The sequence below is a fragment of the Podarcis raffonei genome, chromosome Z (assembly GCF_027172205.1).
Source record: "Podarcis raffonei isolate rPodRaf1 chromosome Z, rPodRaf1.pri, whole genome shotgun sequence".
Lineage (NCBI taxonomy): Eukaryota > Metazoa > Chordata > Lepidosauria > Squamata > Lacertidae > Podarcis > Podarcis raffonei.
Window position 1 is genome coordinate 16,864,485 of NC_070621.1, and position 19,161 is coordinate 16,883,645.

Sequence of the window (19,161 nt, forward strand, 5' to 3'; positions counted from 1 at the left end):
CCAGGGCACGTAATTTAAAATATCTATATAAGGGCGAGCACACCTTTGTTCTGGGTGGTCCTCCTCTCTCCTGCATGTGGGGGAGCACCCTGTTGCAACAGTTAATGAAGATCAGGCTTACTAGTTGCTTTGCTTCTCAGTATTCTCAGGTTGGTCTCTGTTATTTTATCCTACCGATAGAGAACCTACAAAATAACTCTATATGGGCTCTTGGGTACTCCATAAGGGAAAAGGAGCAGGGTTTTTTTCTTATAACACTATGTTTGTTCTTAAATTGTCTTGTTCAGTGCTACTAGAAAAACAAAGTTTCTTCTTGTTGATGTGAGCTGATTGGAGTAGAAGGGTTGGGTGTAATGCAATAACTCTTTGCAAAAAGTGAATTGGTTTTTACTGACACTTTTGTGCGATGAACCTGGAATCTTTTGGTGAAGGGGTGCTTAAGGAATATATTATAAAACATATAAAAAAATCCAGAAGGCAAAAGCTTGATGGAGAACAGTCACAAAATTGGCTCTTTTTATGATTAGAGAATTGATAGTTCTAGCTCTTGTCATTCAGAGCCTGGGATGTGGTTTGGAAAGTTTTCCAGCTTGAAAAATTTCCACTGTTTCATTTTTGCATTGGAACACCCCCCCCCCCCCGTTTCATAAGCTCATCAATAACAATGGATGGAGGCCAATTGCAGATACGATGTAAGACCGGCTTGGCAGTATCAAAACTGTATTTCCCCCCCCCCCCCCAGGTTGATTATTCCTGGCAAGTATATGACTCAGCACACAATGTGCAGTTCTTGGGAAAATTAAAATTTATTAGTCTGCTAAAACTCTGTATTACATCTTTTCTTAACACCTTTGCATCATTTAAGTAATATCTTCTAATTTTTACAAGTGTTCCAATAAAAACAATATTCATCGTGTAACATTAAGCATTGTTTACTTAAGAACCTGAGAAGGGTCCTCCTGGATCAGGCCAAAGGGGGCCCATCTAGCTTAGCATCCTGTTCTCACGGTAGCCAACCAGATGTCCCAGCAGCAAACCTCAAGTTGTGTTTCCCATCATCTGGTATTCATAGATACGCTGCCCCTGGGCATGGAGGTTCTGCTGTCACAGAAGACTTCCATATGGAGAGATGTGCTGGATTGGACCAGAGCTCCATCTAGTCCAACATTCTGTTCTCACAGTGGCCAGCTAGATGCCCCAATGCGAAACCAGAAAGCAGGACCTGAGCACAAGCACTCTTCCTTCCTATGGTTTCCAGCAACTAGTGTTGAGAAGCATTACTGACCATGGAGGCAAGCACTGCTAGCCACTGTTGGTAGCCTCCTCCTCCTCCATCATCATGAATTTGTCTAATCTTCTTTTAAAGCCATCCAGTTTGGTGGCCATTACTGTGGGAGCGACTTCTACAGTTTAAATATGTGCTGTATACTACGGTATTTCCTCTCAAAACATTTCAGATCGCATACTTATATATGGGGGGGGGGTGTGGAGAGAAAAATCAACAAGAGTGATTTTTTTTTTAGCTTTGTTTATCAAAAACAAGTCAAATAAACATGCTAAATTAGATCACTCTTTAGGACCAGAATAGGGAAATCTGTGGCCCTCCAGATGTTCAACTCCCATCAGCCCCCATCAGCATGGCTAAAGGTCAAGGATGATGGGAGTTGTCATCCAACAACATCTGGAGGGCCATAGCCTCTCTGCCCCTCTGGGGCATGAGAAAAAAACAATTATGACGTAAATTACCTTGTGCAGATTTTGTTTTTGTTAGAAAAACTGGCATTGCTTCTCAAAGCTCAATTAATTGGTTCCGTTGGTGGATCAGACCTTGAAGTATTGTGTGTGAATGTGAGCAAGTTGTGCTACAAAGGGATATTTGTTGAGTGTCTCAAGTGGGTAGGTTGTTAAGCAGAGCTGACATCAAACAGAATGTGGGTAAGGGTCAAGTGAGAATTTCTGAAAGACTAAGGAAGAGCTATTGAGTTCATAGAGCAAACATCAGAGCAAACGACCAACCCAGCCATTTTTCAGTAGTATATAGGGGATGTTTGATCAGGATATGGGATTTATTGCTTCAATCAATATAATGGGACCATCATATCTGCTTAGGAAGAGAGAGAGAGAGAGAGAGAGAGAGAGAGAGAGAGAGAGAGAGAGAGAGAGAACCCATTGAGTGGGTTATTTATTCATTTTCATTAAAAGCATTTCCAAAATACTTTAATATATAAATACATAAGTGGTATACAAAAAGTTATGCTTATATCCAACCATAGTCCTGCTCTGAGTGGGCCCATTGAAATCATTGGGCCTAAGTTTGCCATGCCCATAAATTTTAATGGGTGTCCATAGCAGGAGTACTTGTTGGCATCCTTCTGTCTCAAGGGACAATGGAGTGCACCTTTGAAGGTGAAGTTGAACTGCTGCATTAGCAGCACTGAAGTGGCCTCCCCTGTGTGCAAGCCTGGGCTGTGTGTATGGAGGTCCTGGGCTGCTCAAAAGACAAGACACTTGGCTTCACTGATTTGGCCCAAAGGAAAGCAGAGCAATATGTTTGGCACTAGCTTGACTGCAGAACGCGTGTGTACAAGGCGCCATCCAACTATCTTAGGGATGATCCCCCACCCCCACCCCCGTCAATTGTAATCTTTGTTTCAATCAATTGTATGCACACCTGTCCAGGAACCTTTTTGACTGAAGAGGGGGTTGCAAATATCTCCAAAGATATTAATTTTTAAATAAAGCATTATATTGTAGACAGTAGGATAGAATCACAGAATTGAAGAGTTGGAAGGAACCCCATGGATCATGCAATGCAGGAACAGAGTCTTGATATTTCCTTGGTTGCAGTGTCTCTGTGTGATTCCCACACCAGTTTATCCAGATGTGGCTGTGAGCCCCAGGAAGGTTGGTGACTCCAGAGTAGACTGCTTCTGGTTACCCTCATGTGAACCTTTGTCTCTTGAGTCCTAGCAGAGGAGCCTACTGCCAGGTGGGAGTGGCCACAGCCAGGAAATAATCTTTTGATTCCCATCTCCTTTGCGTTTCCTTCCGCTTGCTGAGCTCACGGAAATTAGAAAGAAAACGAACAGTGCTTCTTGCACAGAGGCCCAAGTGACTTTATCCTTAGTGCCTATTCCTTTGCACGCATTCGCGTCCACACACACAAAGCCCCCACCACAAAACTGTGATTTATACATGTGCACTGCACTCTGTCTTCTGCTTCTGCTTCTCAATGTGGTTTTGCAGATACCAGGTGAAAGTTTTGCATAAAGTTACGAGGCAGGTTACCATATCTCAGTGGCTCTATGCTTGGAACAAAATCGGCTAGTTAATGTATTCCGCAACATTTCTCTGCGTTGGGAACAACCGGTCTTCCTGCTTCTTGGAGGAGGACATAAAAAAACCAAAACCACAACCTCTGATTCTTTGGGTTGAATCCCACAAGATTACACTTGCAGTAGACCCGTTAAAATGAATGTGCCAAAGTTAATTCCAGCCCCAAATATCTGAAAGACTGCCTCCTTCCCTGTAAGACCCTCCTGGGTGATGAAATCGGCAAAGAGGGCTTCTTGGTAGTTCCTCCACCCGCAGAGGCTCTGTGGGTGCCACCTTGGCAGAGGAAACTTTCTGTGGTGGCACCTAAGCTATGGAACTCCCTCCCCCCAGAGGTGTGCCTAGGACCTTCTTCATACAGCTTCCTCTGTACCCTGGCCTTTGATACCTGTTGTGTCTGTTTTTAGGATCCACCTTGTTTTTATTATTGCAAGTTGTTTTAAATTGTTTTTGAATCTATGGTTTAATGTTGTAACCCTCATAGACACTTACAGGATATTTTTAAGGAGGATAACAAAAAAGGCTTCTCATATTCCGTTTCCAACTTCCAAAGGGAAGTGATAGAAGAAAATACAAAATTATTTAAAAAGGCATATAATATTCTTTTGGAGTGGGAGACCAAAGATGAAGAAGTAAAATCAGTAATGATTAAATGGGCGCAAGATGTAGGACATAATATACAATTTCAGGACTGGATAAAATTGTGGAAAGTAAATTTGAAATTTCCAGATTGCATATTATTGAGAGAGAACTATATGAAAATGATGTACAGATGGTATTTATCACCGGTTAAATTGGCAGAAATGTATAAAAATGAAAAGAAAGAGTGTTGGAGATGTGAAACAGAAGGTACGTTTTATCATATGTGGTGGGATTGTAAAAAGGTAAAACCCTACTGGGAAATGATATATAATGAATTGAAGAAAATGTTGAAAATAACTTTTGTAAAAAAACCCAGAAGCCTTTGTTAGGTATTTTAGGTCAAGACATACCAAAGGAAATGAGGACTTTATTTATGTAAGCCACTACAGCAGCAAGAATGTTGAATGCACAAAATTGGAAGACTGGAGAAATACCAACTAAAGAACAATGGCAAGAGAAGTTGATGAACTATGTGGAACTGGCAAAAATGACAGAAAGACTAAGAGAAAAAGACAACAGAGACTATGAAAAAGATTGGGAACCATTCATATTATATTTGCAGAAACAAAGAAAGTCAATAGACTTGATGGCAGGATTTAAATAAACATTCACATTATTAGCATTAGAAAATGTTTAGAAGATAGTGAAATATGATGGTGCATTTACTGTTACTTTTATGTTTTTAGGCTTGATGTTATGTTATTAATAACTTTCTGTTAAGAGATAACAAAGTGGGTGAAAATAGAAACAAACCAGAAGCGGAAGTTGGGGGAAGCCTTGGAGGGGAGGGGAGGGAGGAATATATGGTAAATGTTAAGAATTTGAGATGTATGTAATGAATGAAAAAGAAAAATGAATAAAAATATGATGATGATGATGATGATGATGATGACAAATGATGATGATGATGTTGTAACCCGCCCTAGAAGCTTACAGTGAAGGCCCCCTCTATACTATATATTTAAAGTGCTAGTTGCTCTAGCCACTTTTGCCTCTATCCCACCCAACCTCTGGCACGTGGCCCCCCAAAGGTTGATATAAAGGGAATGCTGCCCCTGGACTGAAAAATCCGCCTCTCCATCGCCTTCATTTGTGCAGTTCCATTGACTGCATGTATCTTTGTTGGAACTAAATGTACGATGATTTCAACCCTATCCTTTTGTTGTAATGTAACCCTTACCACCTCGTAGTCAGTTTGGAAATGTGCTGTTCTTTGTTGGTAACATCCTGCCTCTGTGTTTTTGTGTCCTCCTTCCCCCTTTCCAGGTGAACCATGATTCCGGTCACAGAATTGCGCTACTTTGCCGATACCCAGCCGGCATACCGCATCCTAAAGCCGTGGTGGGACGTTTTTACAGACTATATCTCCATTGTGATGCTGATGATTGCGGTATTTGGTGGGACGCTGCAAGTCACCCAGGACAAAATGATTTGCTTGCCTTGCAAATGGGTCACCAAAGACGCTTGCAACGATTCTTCCAGGGACTGGCCAACTGCAAGCCTGGACACAAGTTATTTTAATTCGTCTTTAGTGGCAGCCATGGAGCCAGGGCCAACAGGAATCAAATATGAACTTGACAGGCACCAGTACAATTACGTGGATGCTGTGTGCTATGAAAACTGCCTTCATTGGTTTGCCAAGTATTTCCCTTACTTGGTGCTAATGCATACACTGATCTTCTTGGCTTGCAGTAACTTCTGGTTCAAGTTCCCACGGACCAGCTCTAAGCTGGAGCATTTTGTCTCCATCCTACTCAAGTGTTTTGACTCCCCATGGACCACAAGGGCCCTCTCGGAGACAGTGGTGGAGGAGAGTGACCCCAAGCCCACCTTCGGGAAGATGAATGGCTCCATGGACAAGAAGTCTTCCACAGTTAGTGAGGATGTGGAAGCCACGGCCCCGATGCTACAGCGGACAAAATCTCGGATTGAGCAAGGAATTGTGGACCGGACAGAGAATGGCGTCCTGGACAAGAAGGAAGGCGAGCAAGCCAAGGCACTCTTTGAGAAGGTCAAGAAGTTCCGGACACATGTGGAGGAAGGAGACATTGTCTACCGCCTCTACATGAGGCAAACCATCATCAAGGTGATCAAGTTCATCCTCATAATTTGCTACACTGTCTATTATGTCAGCAACATTGCCTTTGATGTGGACTGTAAGGTGGACATTGAGAGCCTGACAGGCTACCGCATGTACCGTTGTGCTCATCCTCTTGCCACCCTCTTCAAAATCCTGGCGTCTTTCTACATCAGCCTGGTGATCTTCTATGGCTTGATCTGCATGTACACCCTCTGGTGGATGCTCCGGCGGTCCCTCAAGAAGTACTCCTTTGAGTCCATCCGGGAGGAGAGCAGCTACAGTGACATCCCTGATGTAAAAAATGACTTTGCCTTCATGCTACACCTCATTGACCAGTATGACCCCCTCTACTCCAAACGCTTTGCTGTCTTCCTCTCCGAAGTGAGTGAGAACAAACTCCGGCAACTGAACCTCAACAATGAATGGACCTTGGAGAAGCTGCGTCAGAGGATCACCAAAAACTCTCAGGAGAAGCTGGAGTTGCACCTCTTCATGCTCAGTGGCATCCCAGACACTGTCTTTGACCTCCTTGAATTGGAGGTCCTGAAGCTAGAGCTCATCCCTGATGTCACCATCCCACCAAGCATCGCTCAGCTCACCAGCCTCAAGGAACTGTGGCTGTACCATACAGCGGCCAAGATAGAGGCCCCGGCCCTCGCCTTCTTGAGGGAGAACTTGAAATCCTTGCACATCAAGTTCACGGACATCAAGGAGATCCCTCTTTGGATTTACAGCTTGAAGACTCTTGAAGAACTCCACCTGACCGGGAACTTAAGTGCTGAGAACAACCGGTACATTGTAATTGATGGCTTGAGGGAGTTGAAGAGGCTCAAGGTCCTGAGGCTGAAGAGCAACCTGACAAAGCTTCCCCAGGTGGTGACAGATGTCGGGGTGCACCTCCAGAAGCTCTCCATCAACAATGAGGGCACCAAGCTCATCGTCCTCAATAGCCTCAAGAAGATGGTTAACCTAACAGAGCTGGAGCTGATCCGCTGCGACTTGGAGCGCATCCCCCACTCCATCTTCAGCCTCCAGAACCTCCAGGAGATAGACCTCAAGGACAACAACCTCAAAACCGTTGAGGAAATCATTAGCTTCCAGCACTTGCACCGCCTCACTTGCCTTAAGCTGTGGTACAACCACATTGCCTACATCCCCATGCAGATCGGCAACCTCACCAACCTGGAGCGCCTTTACCTGAACCGCAACAAGATTGAGAAGATCCCCACCCAGCTCTTCTACTGCCGGAAGCTTCGGTATTTAGATCTCAGCCACAACCTCTTGACTTCGATACCAGCAGACATCAGGCTGTTGCAAAATCTGCAGAACCTGGCTGTCACAGCCAACAGGGTAAGAGAAGGGGATTGAATGTGGTGCGGGGGGCACAGAAGATATTTGGGCTGGGAATGGTCTCCCAATATCTTTTGTACAGGGCAGGCCCTACCATTAGGCAAGGTGAGGTGACTGCCTCAGGTGGCAGATGATGTAGGGCGGTGGCAGTCTCCTGGCTGTTCCTCCCTACTGAAGGGCAGAGCTGTGTTGGCTACATGGAGTAAGTTTGCTTCTCTAAACTAGGCTACAACAGGTGGGTTATGGCAGAGTCATTGCTGCCATGTTAGATTCTAGTTAAGATTGACTAGACCAAAGGAGCACTGCATTCATGGATTGGGCTAGGGCGCATTCTTCTGATGGTTGTTCTGAACAAGCTGCCAATTAGGGAGGACTGCCTTGAAGTTATACAGGGATTTCAAACACACCACACCAAGGGTCAAAAAACTTCAAAACATCTACATTCTACATACATCAAGAAAGGTTACAGGTTATTATGGGACGTAAACATGCATTGCTCCATACTGATATCAGCTTCCCAAGTTTCCCAAGCCATTTGGCCTCAACTATCATACTTTTAAAATTTACTTGTTTGTTTGCTTACTTGCTTTATTAAATTTGTATACTGTTGTAAACAAAAATTGCCCTTTCCCCTTATGGGGTATCCAAGAGCCCATATAGAGTCCTTACATAGGTTCCCTATTGGTAGGAGAGAATAACAGAGGCCAACCAGAGAATACTGAGAAGAAAAGCAGCTAGTAAGCTCGATCTTTATTGATCTGTTGCAACAGGGTGCTCCCCTCACCCGTAGGAGAGAGGAGAAGCCCCGAAAAATGGCACGCAAGGCCTTATAAAGACTTTTGAAATTCCCACCCTGTAGATCAAGACCAACCCCAGAAACATCACAGAAGGGGTGTAACCTAAGACCACCCCTCAGATACATCATACCTACATCACAGAAAAGGCGGTCTAAACAGAAATTTGAAAGTTGTTTTTCTCCTGTTGTTGTTTATCTCCTGTCTGGCAGGTTACTTGATTGGATTGCCCGGGTAGCCTGGCCAATCTTTTGTAATGATAAATGCTTAGTTCCTGGGCCAGGTCACAGGCTCACACCCTATTCAAACACAGACATACCCTTAAGACAGGATTTGTGAAGGAAAAGACAATGGGGAGGCTTTTCCATTTTCCTTTGACCTTGCAGAGAAAACATTTAGTCAGTTTGGGAATCAAAATGGTTCCAGGTCGGTCTTCCTGTGCTGATCTATGTATGTGCTTGGTTGGTACACTTATGAACATTTAACATATATCTAAGACCTCAAAATTCCTATCACAATACCACCCTATACCTGTAGATCTCAGGGCGGTTCACAACATAAAATTACAGTATAAAAAACACAAAACACATAATAAAAATAAGAACAGAAACCAATACGCTCCCCCTTCCACATCACATTTAAATGGGCATCTAATGACAATCAGCCAAAGAGGTTAAAGAACCCTTTTTGTCTGGTGCCTAAATGAAGGCGCCAGCGAACCTCCCTGGGGAGAGCATTCCACAAACGGAGAGCAACTACAGAAAAGGCCCATTCTTGTGGTGCCACTCTCCAGACCTCTCCAGGAGCTTCAAGGAGATGCTGAATTTACACCCTAGTGTTAACATTAAGAAAACATCCTGGCTGGCCATTTGTGCCACTTTTAGGATCAGAAAAGATTACATGTTTATATCTTGGAAAGGAAAGCATGAGGGTTGCAAAATGCAGGCACACGGGAATTATTCATTTGACGCATTCTGTCTAAAAGTTAAATGCAATTAACATTGAAACAAAAGCAAAATCTGTCTCTAATGTCTAATCAAATTTCTACATCAATGGACAGGGCACATTTTTTGGTCCTGTCTCCTCTGTCATCTTCTGCACCATCACCCCAACCACGTAGACATGAAACTTTCCTGACTGAATCAGCTCTTGACGGCTTGATTTCTTCCGTAATTGTTGCAGTAGCAAAGACCTGTTTTTTGTTCTTCTGATTGACTGTTCCGCACACAGGCACTGTGTACCCTTTGGGTGTGGACTTGCTTGTGGAGCTTAAAATACAAAGCGGAGGAATGCTACTTACAGGGGGGTACAACATGACCATTCATTCTTGGAGTATTTATTTGCCTAGCACTGAGCCATTATTATCAGTATTTGCCCAGCACTCAACCATTGTTTTCACAGTATTTGCCTATCACTGCAGAAGCCAAATGCTGTGCTTTGATAAACCTACTGGGCCCTGGGGGCTTACCCTAAATAGTGTATGATTTATCAGAGCAGCTCTGCTGCTAGGCTGCTGTGCTTCTTTTTCCCAAAAGGCACACAGGATGTTACCTTATATTGACTCAGACCACTGGTTCAGCTAACGATTGGAGGATGGATGGCGTTTAACAGATTGGGGTTGAATCATGACAAGGCAGGTATACTGTTTCGGGGGGACATGGGATGGCTGGCCGTGGGGGACTCCTTGGTCCTGAACGGGGTAACTGTGCCCCTGAAGGACCAGGTGTGCAGCCTGGGAGTCATTTGTCACAGCTGTCCATAGAGGCACAGCTCCATCTGGTACGCCCACTAAGGTCTAACTGTCCGCGAACTGTCTCGCCAGAGTGGTGCATGCCCTGGTTATCTCCCGCTTGGACTACTGCTATGCACTCTACATGGGCGCTATCTTTGAAGGTGACCCAGAAACTATACCAGTTCCAGAATGTGGCTTCCAGTATGTTTCTGAGCGCAATTCAAAGTGTTGGTGCTTTGGCCTTGGTCCAACATACCTGAAGGACTGCCTCCACTCTCATTGCTCAAACTGGACACTGAGGGCCTTATCGGCAGTGGCGCCCTCCCATCAGATGTCAAGGAGATTACACAACTTTTAGAAGGAAGCCCTGTATCAGGATGTTTTATATGTTTGATGTTTTACTGTGTTTTTAGATGTATTGTAAGCCGCCCAGAGTGGCTGGGGAAACCTAGCTAGATGGGCAAGGTATTATTACTACTACTACTACTACCGTATTGTCTATACTTTCATGTAGAAGCTCTCTAAGCTTTTCAGAAAAGGGTGGTGTTGTTTTTACCAGCATGACCCTTTCCCTAAAAAAATAAGTAAGATTCTAGTTCTCATAGTTCTGAATATAAAGGGCTGAATTAAATAGGAATGCCAGAAGTTGCCTGAGTCACATCCTTGGTCCATCTAGCTCAGTATTGTCAGTAGTGATCGGTAGCAGCTCTTCAGGGTTTCAGGCAGGGAACCTTCCCAGCCTTACCTAGACATGCCTTTGGGGATTGAACCTGGGACCATTCTACGTGCAAAACAGGTGTTCTGCCACTGAGCTACAGCACGAGAAGACAGATTCCATGCTCCAAGGATCTCTCACTGCATCTCTTAAGTGACAGAGAACCAACCCAACCTTTCCACCACTTGGTAACACTTAGCAATTTGGCTTCCCTTAATGCTGCACATACCATTTGGTGGCAAACAGTTTCCAGTTTCAGTAATGTGTAAAGGTCTGCCGCATTTTTTCTTTTGCATCTTTGCCTTGCAAGGGATCTAGGCGTTCCGAGACGGATCCCAATAACTGCTGGGCTTTTTCCTTTCGTTCTATTTTCAGAGTTGGAGAGCATCAATTACTCCTTTCATTCCAGTATACTTTTGGTGCAACCTGAGAGCTTTCTGCACTTGGCATAAACTCACTTATTTAGTCTGCAAAGAGCTTCCTGAATCACTAAATTAAGACTTCCATCATGCAGGCAGGACTGTTACCATCTGCAACCTTTTTTCTTTCTCTTCCTCCCCAAGCTGCTCTTTTTTCCCTAATTTTTTAAGCATCCACTCTCTGAAGACAAAGCAAGCTTGCTGGTGGGTTTTTTGTTCTGTTCTGTTTTGTTTCTGCATATAGTAGGTTTGAACAAAGGCATTGGTATTACTGCTATGTTGAGCCCCCTCCTCACCAAATGGGTCAACATGGCTGGCTGCATGCTTAATCAAGCATTGATTTCTCTCCCTTCCTTGCCTCCCAAACCTTGGCTCTGAAGGTTGCCTTGAAGAGAAATATGGTTGGCCACTATGAGAACAGGATGTTGGACGAGATGGACCATTGGCCTGATCCACCTGGCTCTTCTTATGTTCTTAGTCTGTTGTACTAGTGTAGAAGGAAGTCTAGAAGCAGTTCGCTTGCCCACCTCTCTTTAAGCTGTCTCCTCACTAAGGCCTCATCTGCACTATACATTTAAAGTGGTATTTTCCCCAAGCCTACCTGGGGATGCTGCCAGGGTCTGGACCTAGGAGCTTTTGCCTGAAAAGCAAGTGCTCTACTACAAGTGCCTTTTCCCTAAAAAGTCCTCATAACTTCATAACTAGGACCTTCTACATGCAAAGCAAATGGTCTACCATTGAGCTCCTTCCTTCTCCTTAATAGCACAAAAACCAATGTTTCAATGTATGCCGTTGATTCCCTCCCGTGAACTACTGACAGTCTGGAAACATCCCTCATCCTCAGTAGCTAGCTTATAAGAAGCCAAGAAGCAGGGCTGGGTCCCATCACCTGTTTTGGCTTCTTGGTTTTTGTTTTCTTGGAAATAATGTGTTGATCTCATTAGCTCTATGACAACAAAGGATGCAAGTTGGAGAGCCATGGCTACAGTGGATAAATTAACAAGTTCCCCTGCTTCTCCACCCTGAACAAGATGCTTCCTGTTTTCTAGTGTGGTTTTGTTTTCTTAGGAACACTGTTTATTAATAGAGAGTGATTTCTCCAGGGCAGATCTTAGTTAGCCACAGCAGTGTCATGGCAGGATCTCCCAGAAGATATTTCTGTGGTCCAAGAGTTAAAGAATTGTTTGAATCAAGAGCATATTTGCCTGCAGAGGAAGACTTGCTTGGCTGAACATCAGAGCTTTTCTGGGTCAGTAAAGCTGCCCCCTCCTCTCCCCTATGGCTAACCAGATCTCAAGTGAATTTTAGACCTTCGTTTTCAGCAGTCATCGTTTTCATGCATTATAACTGCTCCATTGCTGTTTTATAATGGTTACTCGAAGCATCCGAGCAAAAATTGACTTAATGCCTTGCTTAATGTGGGATCTGGTGAAATCTCTGCAGTTGTGACAAAGTTATTCACACTTAATTTTTTTTTTTTAATAAAACCTATACACTGCTTGATTGTAAAGAAACCTCAAAGCAATTTACAAAAAAAGATAAAACAATAAAATTGTTGGTAAAAAACACACAACCCCCCACCAAAATTTGTTAACACGTTCAATAAATTAAAAACAGCAATAAACTAAAAATGGGTAAATCATGCAACAGCATTCTAGCTACCCGGGTATGTTTTGTTTATGGGAATGTAAGAATGCCAACCATCCGATTGCAGGATATTGCTTCGTAAGCTGTAAATGCTTACCCTAAAAACATGCCGGTTTTTGGATAGAACGAACTATGGCCATTGAGACTAGTTTTAATCACAATAAAGTCAACTTTTGCAAGTGTCAGTCTAATGGCTAAGCTGGCATTTTGCCAACGGGGAGGTCACTGTGGGGACTGACTGGCAGGAGATGGAACCTCAGATCATTACTGATGCATAGGGCAAAGGTATTATGTATTCAGCGCCTGCCCATCAGAGAGAAGCTGTCCTAGTCACTCAGAACAACTGCTTGCTTGGTCACCTTCTGACGAACTGCCAGGTCTGCCTCCAGAAAGTGGTAGCTGAGTGTTGGAGCATAAGGCTCAAGCCTTTCTGAAGTCCAGTTACAAGTCACAATGCAGCATCACAATATGCCCAACAAAACAAAAAGCTGTACCGAGTTTATTCATTATACAAGTTAAGGATTAAAAGCGCCCATTATTCGGGGTTTTCTTATAAATTCCATGACTGCTTGTGCAGGCTTTGCAGCTCCCGGTTTGGGAAGCATGGCAATTCTGCCATTGCAGTGTACCTATTCTTAGCCCTACAGCGTACCAGGATAAACTGAAACAACTCACTTATGGGGAGCATAGCGACAGAGTGTTAGGAGACATCTGTACCAAGCAAGTGTCTGCCACTAGATTATGGGCTCTAAAGTCTCTTGCACCTTCCTGATATTTACTTATTCATCTCATTTATATCTCACATTTCCTTCTCTCGGGATCTCAAGGTGGCAAGCGTAGTTCTTCCCATTTTATCTTCCCAACAACCCTGTGAGGTAGTCCAGGGAAAGCATTGGAAGCCCCACACCCCACCGCAAAAAAACCCCATGGGTTCAGTTTGGATGGCCAAAACAATCCATGCCCCCAAACAGGACATCTTTATTAAAAGCATTGCTATGTGTTGCAACCCATAGAACCGGTTGTAGAGTTGGAAAGGATCCCAAGGGATCATCTAGTCCAACCCCCTGAAGTGCAGGAATCTTTTGCCCAAATATTTCAAACAGCAGTATTTACACACTTGTTCAAGCAGAGACTAAGCCAATGGGCAGTTATGTCCATATATGGCAAAGGGGTTGTTAGGTCCATATTTCTTCTGCTGGCTTATACTGGTTTAATCATGATTCATAGCAATTTCCTTTTCCTTCTTTCCCTCCTGCTTCCTCAACAGCTATAGCAATAGCTCTAGTATACATGCCGTTCCACCCTTCTCTCAGGGTTGTCTTGCAAACACAGTCTTTACATTCCAAATGTCAATCGCTCAGCCCTTCTCCCAATTACAGTACAGTGGTACCTCTGAATACGAACGGGATCTGTTCTGGATCCCTGTTCGCATCCTGAAGTGAACGCAACCCGCGATTCGCCGCTTCCACGCATGCCCGTGACATCATTTTGACTGTCTGCGCATGCGCAAGTGGAGAAATCTGGAAGTAACGCACTCCATTACTTCCGGGTCGCTGCGGAATGCAACCCGAAAGCTCTCAACCTGAAGCTTATTTAACCCGAGGTATGACTGTAGTTGTAAACGGATTTAGAAGCCACTTAGGCATTTATTTTGTTTGTTTATTTACTAGATTTTATATAACGCCCTTCATCATAAGATCTCAGGGAAGAATGCTTTATATAAATTGATGATGATGATGATGATGATAACAACAACAACAACAACAACAACAACTTTTCTCCTTTTTCCTCTCCCAGATTGAGAACCTCCCAGCAGAGCTCTTCCAGTGCAGGAAGCTTCGGACTTTGAACCTGGGCAACAACGTCCTTCAGTCGCTGCCTTCCCGAGTGGGTGAGCTGACGAAGCTGTCTCAGATTGAACTGCGGGGGAACCGCCTGGAGTGCCTGCCGGTGGAGCTGGGCGATTGCCCCTTGCTGAAGCGCAGCGGGCTGGTGGTGGAGGAGGACCTCCTTAACACTTTGCCGCTGGAAGTCAAGGAACGGCTATGGAGGGCTGACAAGGAGCAAGCCTAAGAGTCTCCACAGAAGAGGAGGTGGGGAGAGGAGGAAGGAAACCCAACACCTCAGGCCAAAACAGCCAGGGGGCGCGGGTATGGGGAGCCCCTCAGGCAACCTTGTCCCCATGTTCTGTTACCCAAGAAAACCCGAGCCAAAACAGACTAGCCAAGGACACCCTGCCCAAAGACCGTCTTGAGGAGGTGGGAGAGGAGGTTGCTATTTTCCTTCGGAATTGCAGAGGTGGTGGTGGTCCAAGGTGAGGACTGTGGCTACAAACGAGAGTTTGTACGACATAGGAAGTTGAATGCAGCCGCTGTGACCGACCAGGAAACGGAACTCTAGAACTCTTGCACTGAGTTGTTGCGAGTGTCGGGAGGAGCTGGCTGGCATCCAAGCTGGTGGGGTGGGGTGGGGTGGGGTGGGGGAGTGAATGAGTGGGACCCATTGATCCTGTCCAAACCGCCTGCTGCTATGGTATCTCTCTGAGGGCTGTCCAGGAACCGGGTGTTTTACCGTTGTACAATCAAGGATAGGAACTGTGTTTGGCCTTTGGCCACACATCGTGACACTAGCTTTTTCTTGCACACACTGATTTATTAACTGTTGACTCATCAGTCTGGATGATTTCAGAGGAACTAATAGGAAAGGACTTCTTAATTTCTCTGTTTCATGCTGACGTTGTTGGTCGTTTCTGTCTTCGGTCATTTTACCTCTTGATCACTACATGCGAAATTTTACTTTCCTTTTAAAACCTTCAATTAAAAATCCCCCTGCTGCCGCCATGTGGTGGCCTGATAGTAGGATGTTCCCACATCTGAATCTCTTCCTACTTGAATCCGGCGTTACATCTCCCTCTGGGTGGGGTTGTGTTTCAAGAGTGGCAAGTATGGCTTAAGTGGGGAGATAAGAAATGAGAATGTATTACTGGAATCTCGTGCCCGAAAGCTAAGGAGACAATCTGCAAAATTATTTTCAGTTGGCAAAACCACAGTACTGCTGTTTTTGACTACGTAGGGAAGGCAGGGAAGGCATACATTCGGATGTTCCTTTTCGCTCAAAACACTGGAATTCAAAACATGTCAATTCAAAGCATCCCTTTTTGATCACAAAGCATGGGCAGTGGGCATTAAAACACTAAAAAGCAGAAGTGGGGAACCTGTGCTCCCCCCCACAACTTTACTGAGCTCCCATCACTTCCCCTCCCCGCCAGAATGACCAGTAATCAGGGATGATACGAGTTGTAGTCAATGAACATCTGGAACGTCACAGGTTCTCCATCCTTGATAAAAAGGAACAAGCCAGCTATCCTCTATACTCTTCAGCCTCCCCCTTGCCTAGTGCCTTCCAGATGTTTTGAGCTATAGCTCCCATCAGCCACAGCTAGCATGAGCTAATGGGAATTGCACTCCAAACATCTGGAAGCCCCCAGGTTGGGGAAGGCTGATGTAGGTCCTTGTTCTCCCCTCCCTCCCTCAGGTGCTGCCAACATCTTCCATGAGATATAAAAAACAACTTCCATGAGATATAAAAAACCCAATTTCTTCTCCCCTCTCTCCTTACTATTTTTATAGCAGCTGGTCTGTGTTTTAATTTTTTATATTATTTTGCTAGCTCCCATGGAGATAGCATTGATACTTGCCTCTTTTATCCGAGCTGTCATTCCATGGGGCAAGAGGCCTGGTTCCCCTTCTCTGCAAACGTAGCGGAGTCGCCCCCCCCCCCGTTTTTCTACTTCCCTCTTCAGTGTTAAAAGGAAGAGCATAAAATGCCTCCCAGGGTGGACTCTTCCCTCCACCCTCATTTTTATTGCAGAAGTCTTGCTCTAGGGAGCGAGGAACACGTATAGAAGAAAAGTAAAATTTGCACTACTGTTTAATATAGGCTTTGCCAAGATTACAACCTCCAGGTGTTTTGTTAAGGCTATCGGTTGTAGTTGTAGTTCAGCAACATCTGGAGCTCACCCGGTTGGCCAAGGCTTTCACAGAATCATACAGTTGTAGGGTTGGAAAGGGACCCCAAGGGTCATCTAGTCCAACCCCCTGCAATGCAGGAGTCACAGGTAAAGAATCTCCAACAGCTAGCCATCCAACCTCTGTTCAAACATCTCCAACAATACTTAAATTTTAATTCTTGGGGTCTAATACAAAGCATCTAAGCTGGTTTAATATTCCTATCTATTGGAAAGGCAAACCATTTAACAGCTAGTGATCTATTGCAAAACAGGTACTGCAAATCTTTACGTACCGTCATTTATTTCAGACAGTTGTTTTGCTTTTTACTGAGATGCCAGGATGGTGTTGGTTTCAGACAAATGTTCGTGTGTATGCACGTTCGAAAATCTCCCCTCCTTGGATGTTTCTGGCAGTGAAGAGAAAGAATAAAATATACTGCTAGCTTCCTGTCTGCGTCTGAAGTCATAGGAAAAAGACCTGCACGCAATTTAGCAATGCTGAGGACACACACAGAAAAATCAAAATCAAATAACCAAACCCAACCAATGTTAACCAGGTATTGTCAATGTCTAAATAAAGCTACATGGAAACCTTATAAAAGACTCTCTTTTTATATGTTTGTTTAATACACATGCACACCAGCTGGAAGAATCCTACTGAATCAGGCCAAGAGGAGCCCATCCAGTCCAGCATCTTGTTCTCACAGTTGCCAACCAGATGCCCTAAGCACGACCTGAGCCCTGGCAGCAACACTCTCCCCACTTGTGATTCCCAGGAACTGGTATTCAGGGGCAATGCTGCCTCTGACGGTGGCATTGACTGTCTTATCCTATCAGCATCCCCAGTGACTAATGTGTGGACTTTTCAAGAACGACTTTCTGGCTACTATTGTTAGGACTCCACAAACACCTGCAGCATTATTACTTTATTATTGTTATTAAATGGGATAAAGGTAGTTTATAGCTCTCTGCACAAAAGGTATCTGTCAAGGAATGCATATCTATATTGCAGTGTGCTATCAGTGTTCAAGCAGGGGCAGGCCACGGTGTGAGCTTAGTCACTGCTGCCACGAACATGGTTGGTTAGAACAAGGGTTCCCAAACTTGCCTGTGAGCTTCATTCAGGTGGCCCATGCTGTGTCTAAGAAGAATACCTACAATCTGAATTACAGATAGATTTGCCTGAGGCGACTGGCAAATGCAGTTAATAATATTTAATACACTGCAATACCTTTACAGGTAGACGGAGCTTTCCAAACTCTACTTTGTGTTTGTGCTGCTTTGCTTAGCCCTGTGTTAAAAAGGAGACCCGTTTGCTGGCCTGTAAATCCACATTAAGGAGAATCAGCTGACAATTAAAGAATCCCTGCACTGAGTTGTTTCCTCCATTTTATCAGTACTATTTCCCAAAAATGCAGATAAGCACAGCCCTCTACCACATGTGAAAGTCAGATCCTATAGAGTTAAATGAGGTTTCTTTGCACTCTGCTGGCCAAGGCTATTATTGCCTCTCGTTCGGCTTAACCTTTAAAAGTATCTAGGCTGTGAAAGCTAAGCCTTCAGGATGATGCTAAGGCAGCATTTTACTGCTGCATTCAAAGCTTGGCCCCAGCAGCTACTGTCCCACCATACACAATTGTAACTTCCCCCAAGGAATTCTGGGAGCTATAGCTCATTAAGGTGCTGGGAGTTATGAGATCTAGTCTCCAGCCAGAGCTACAATTCCTAGAGTTCCCTGGGAAGAACGATAGTTAGACTGCTCTGGGAATTTTAGCTCCCTCTGGGGAATAAGGGTTGTCCTAGCCATTCTCAACACCCTTAACTACATCTCCCAGAATTCCTTTGGGGAAGCCATGACTGTTTAAAGGGATGGTAAAGGTAAAGGGACCCCTGACCATTAGGTCCAGTCGTGGCAGACTCTGGGGTTGCAGCGCTCATCTCACTTTATTGGCCGAGGGAGCTGGCATACAGCTTCCGGGTCATGTGGCCAGCATGACTAAGCTGCTTCTGGCGAACCAGAGCAGCACATGGAAATGCTGTTTACCTTCCCGCTGGAGCGGTACCTATTTATCTACTTGCACTTTGATGTGCTTTCGAACTGCTAGGTTGGCAGGAGCAGGGACCGAGCAACGGGAGCTCACCCTGTCGTGGGGATTCGAACCTCAGACCTTCTGATCTGAGGCTCTGATCAGTCCTAGGCTCTGTGGTTTAACCCACAGCGCCACCCCCAGTGCATTAAATGTATGGTGTGAGAGTAGCCTTAAGATCAGGGGCCCAACAATCTCAGTATTGGCTATGGCAGAGAGAAGCCAACATAGGGCCCTGGCTGGGGCTGACAGGAGTTGGAGTCCAAAAAGATCTAGAGGGCATCACATTGGCTGGTCCTGGGTGACACTGTCAGCACTGTCCTGGAGATGTCAGGGGTTGAACCTGGACCTTC

General features: G+C 44.7%; 1 protein-coding gene across 2 annotated transcripts in view; it reads left to right on the forward strand.

Moving 5' to 3' along the window:
- The window catches only part of LRRC8A (leucine rich repeat containing 8 VRAC subunit A), a 37,968-nt gene extending 20,646 nt beyond the window's left edge, over nucleotides 1–17,322 (forward strand). For both annotated transcript variants that reach the window (XM_053374980.1, XM_053374981.1), the window contains exons 3-4: nucleotides 5,242–7,405; nucleotides 14,510–17,322. In XM_053374980.1, the coding sequence (XP_053230955.1) occupies nucleotides 5,249–7,405; nucleotides 14,510–14,785 (2,433 nt within the window). In that variant the 5' untranslated portion in view covers nucleotides 5,242–5,248 and the 3' untranslated portion in view covers nucleotides 14,786–17,322. The remainder of the gene's footprint in view (nucleotides 1–5,241; nucleotides 7,406–14,509) is intronic.
- The last annotated feature ends 1,839 nt before the right edge of the window (nucleotides 17,323–19,161 follow it).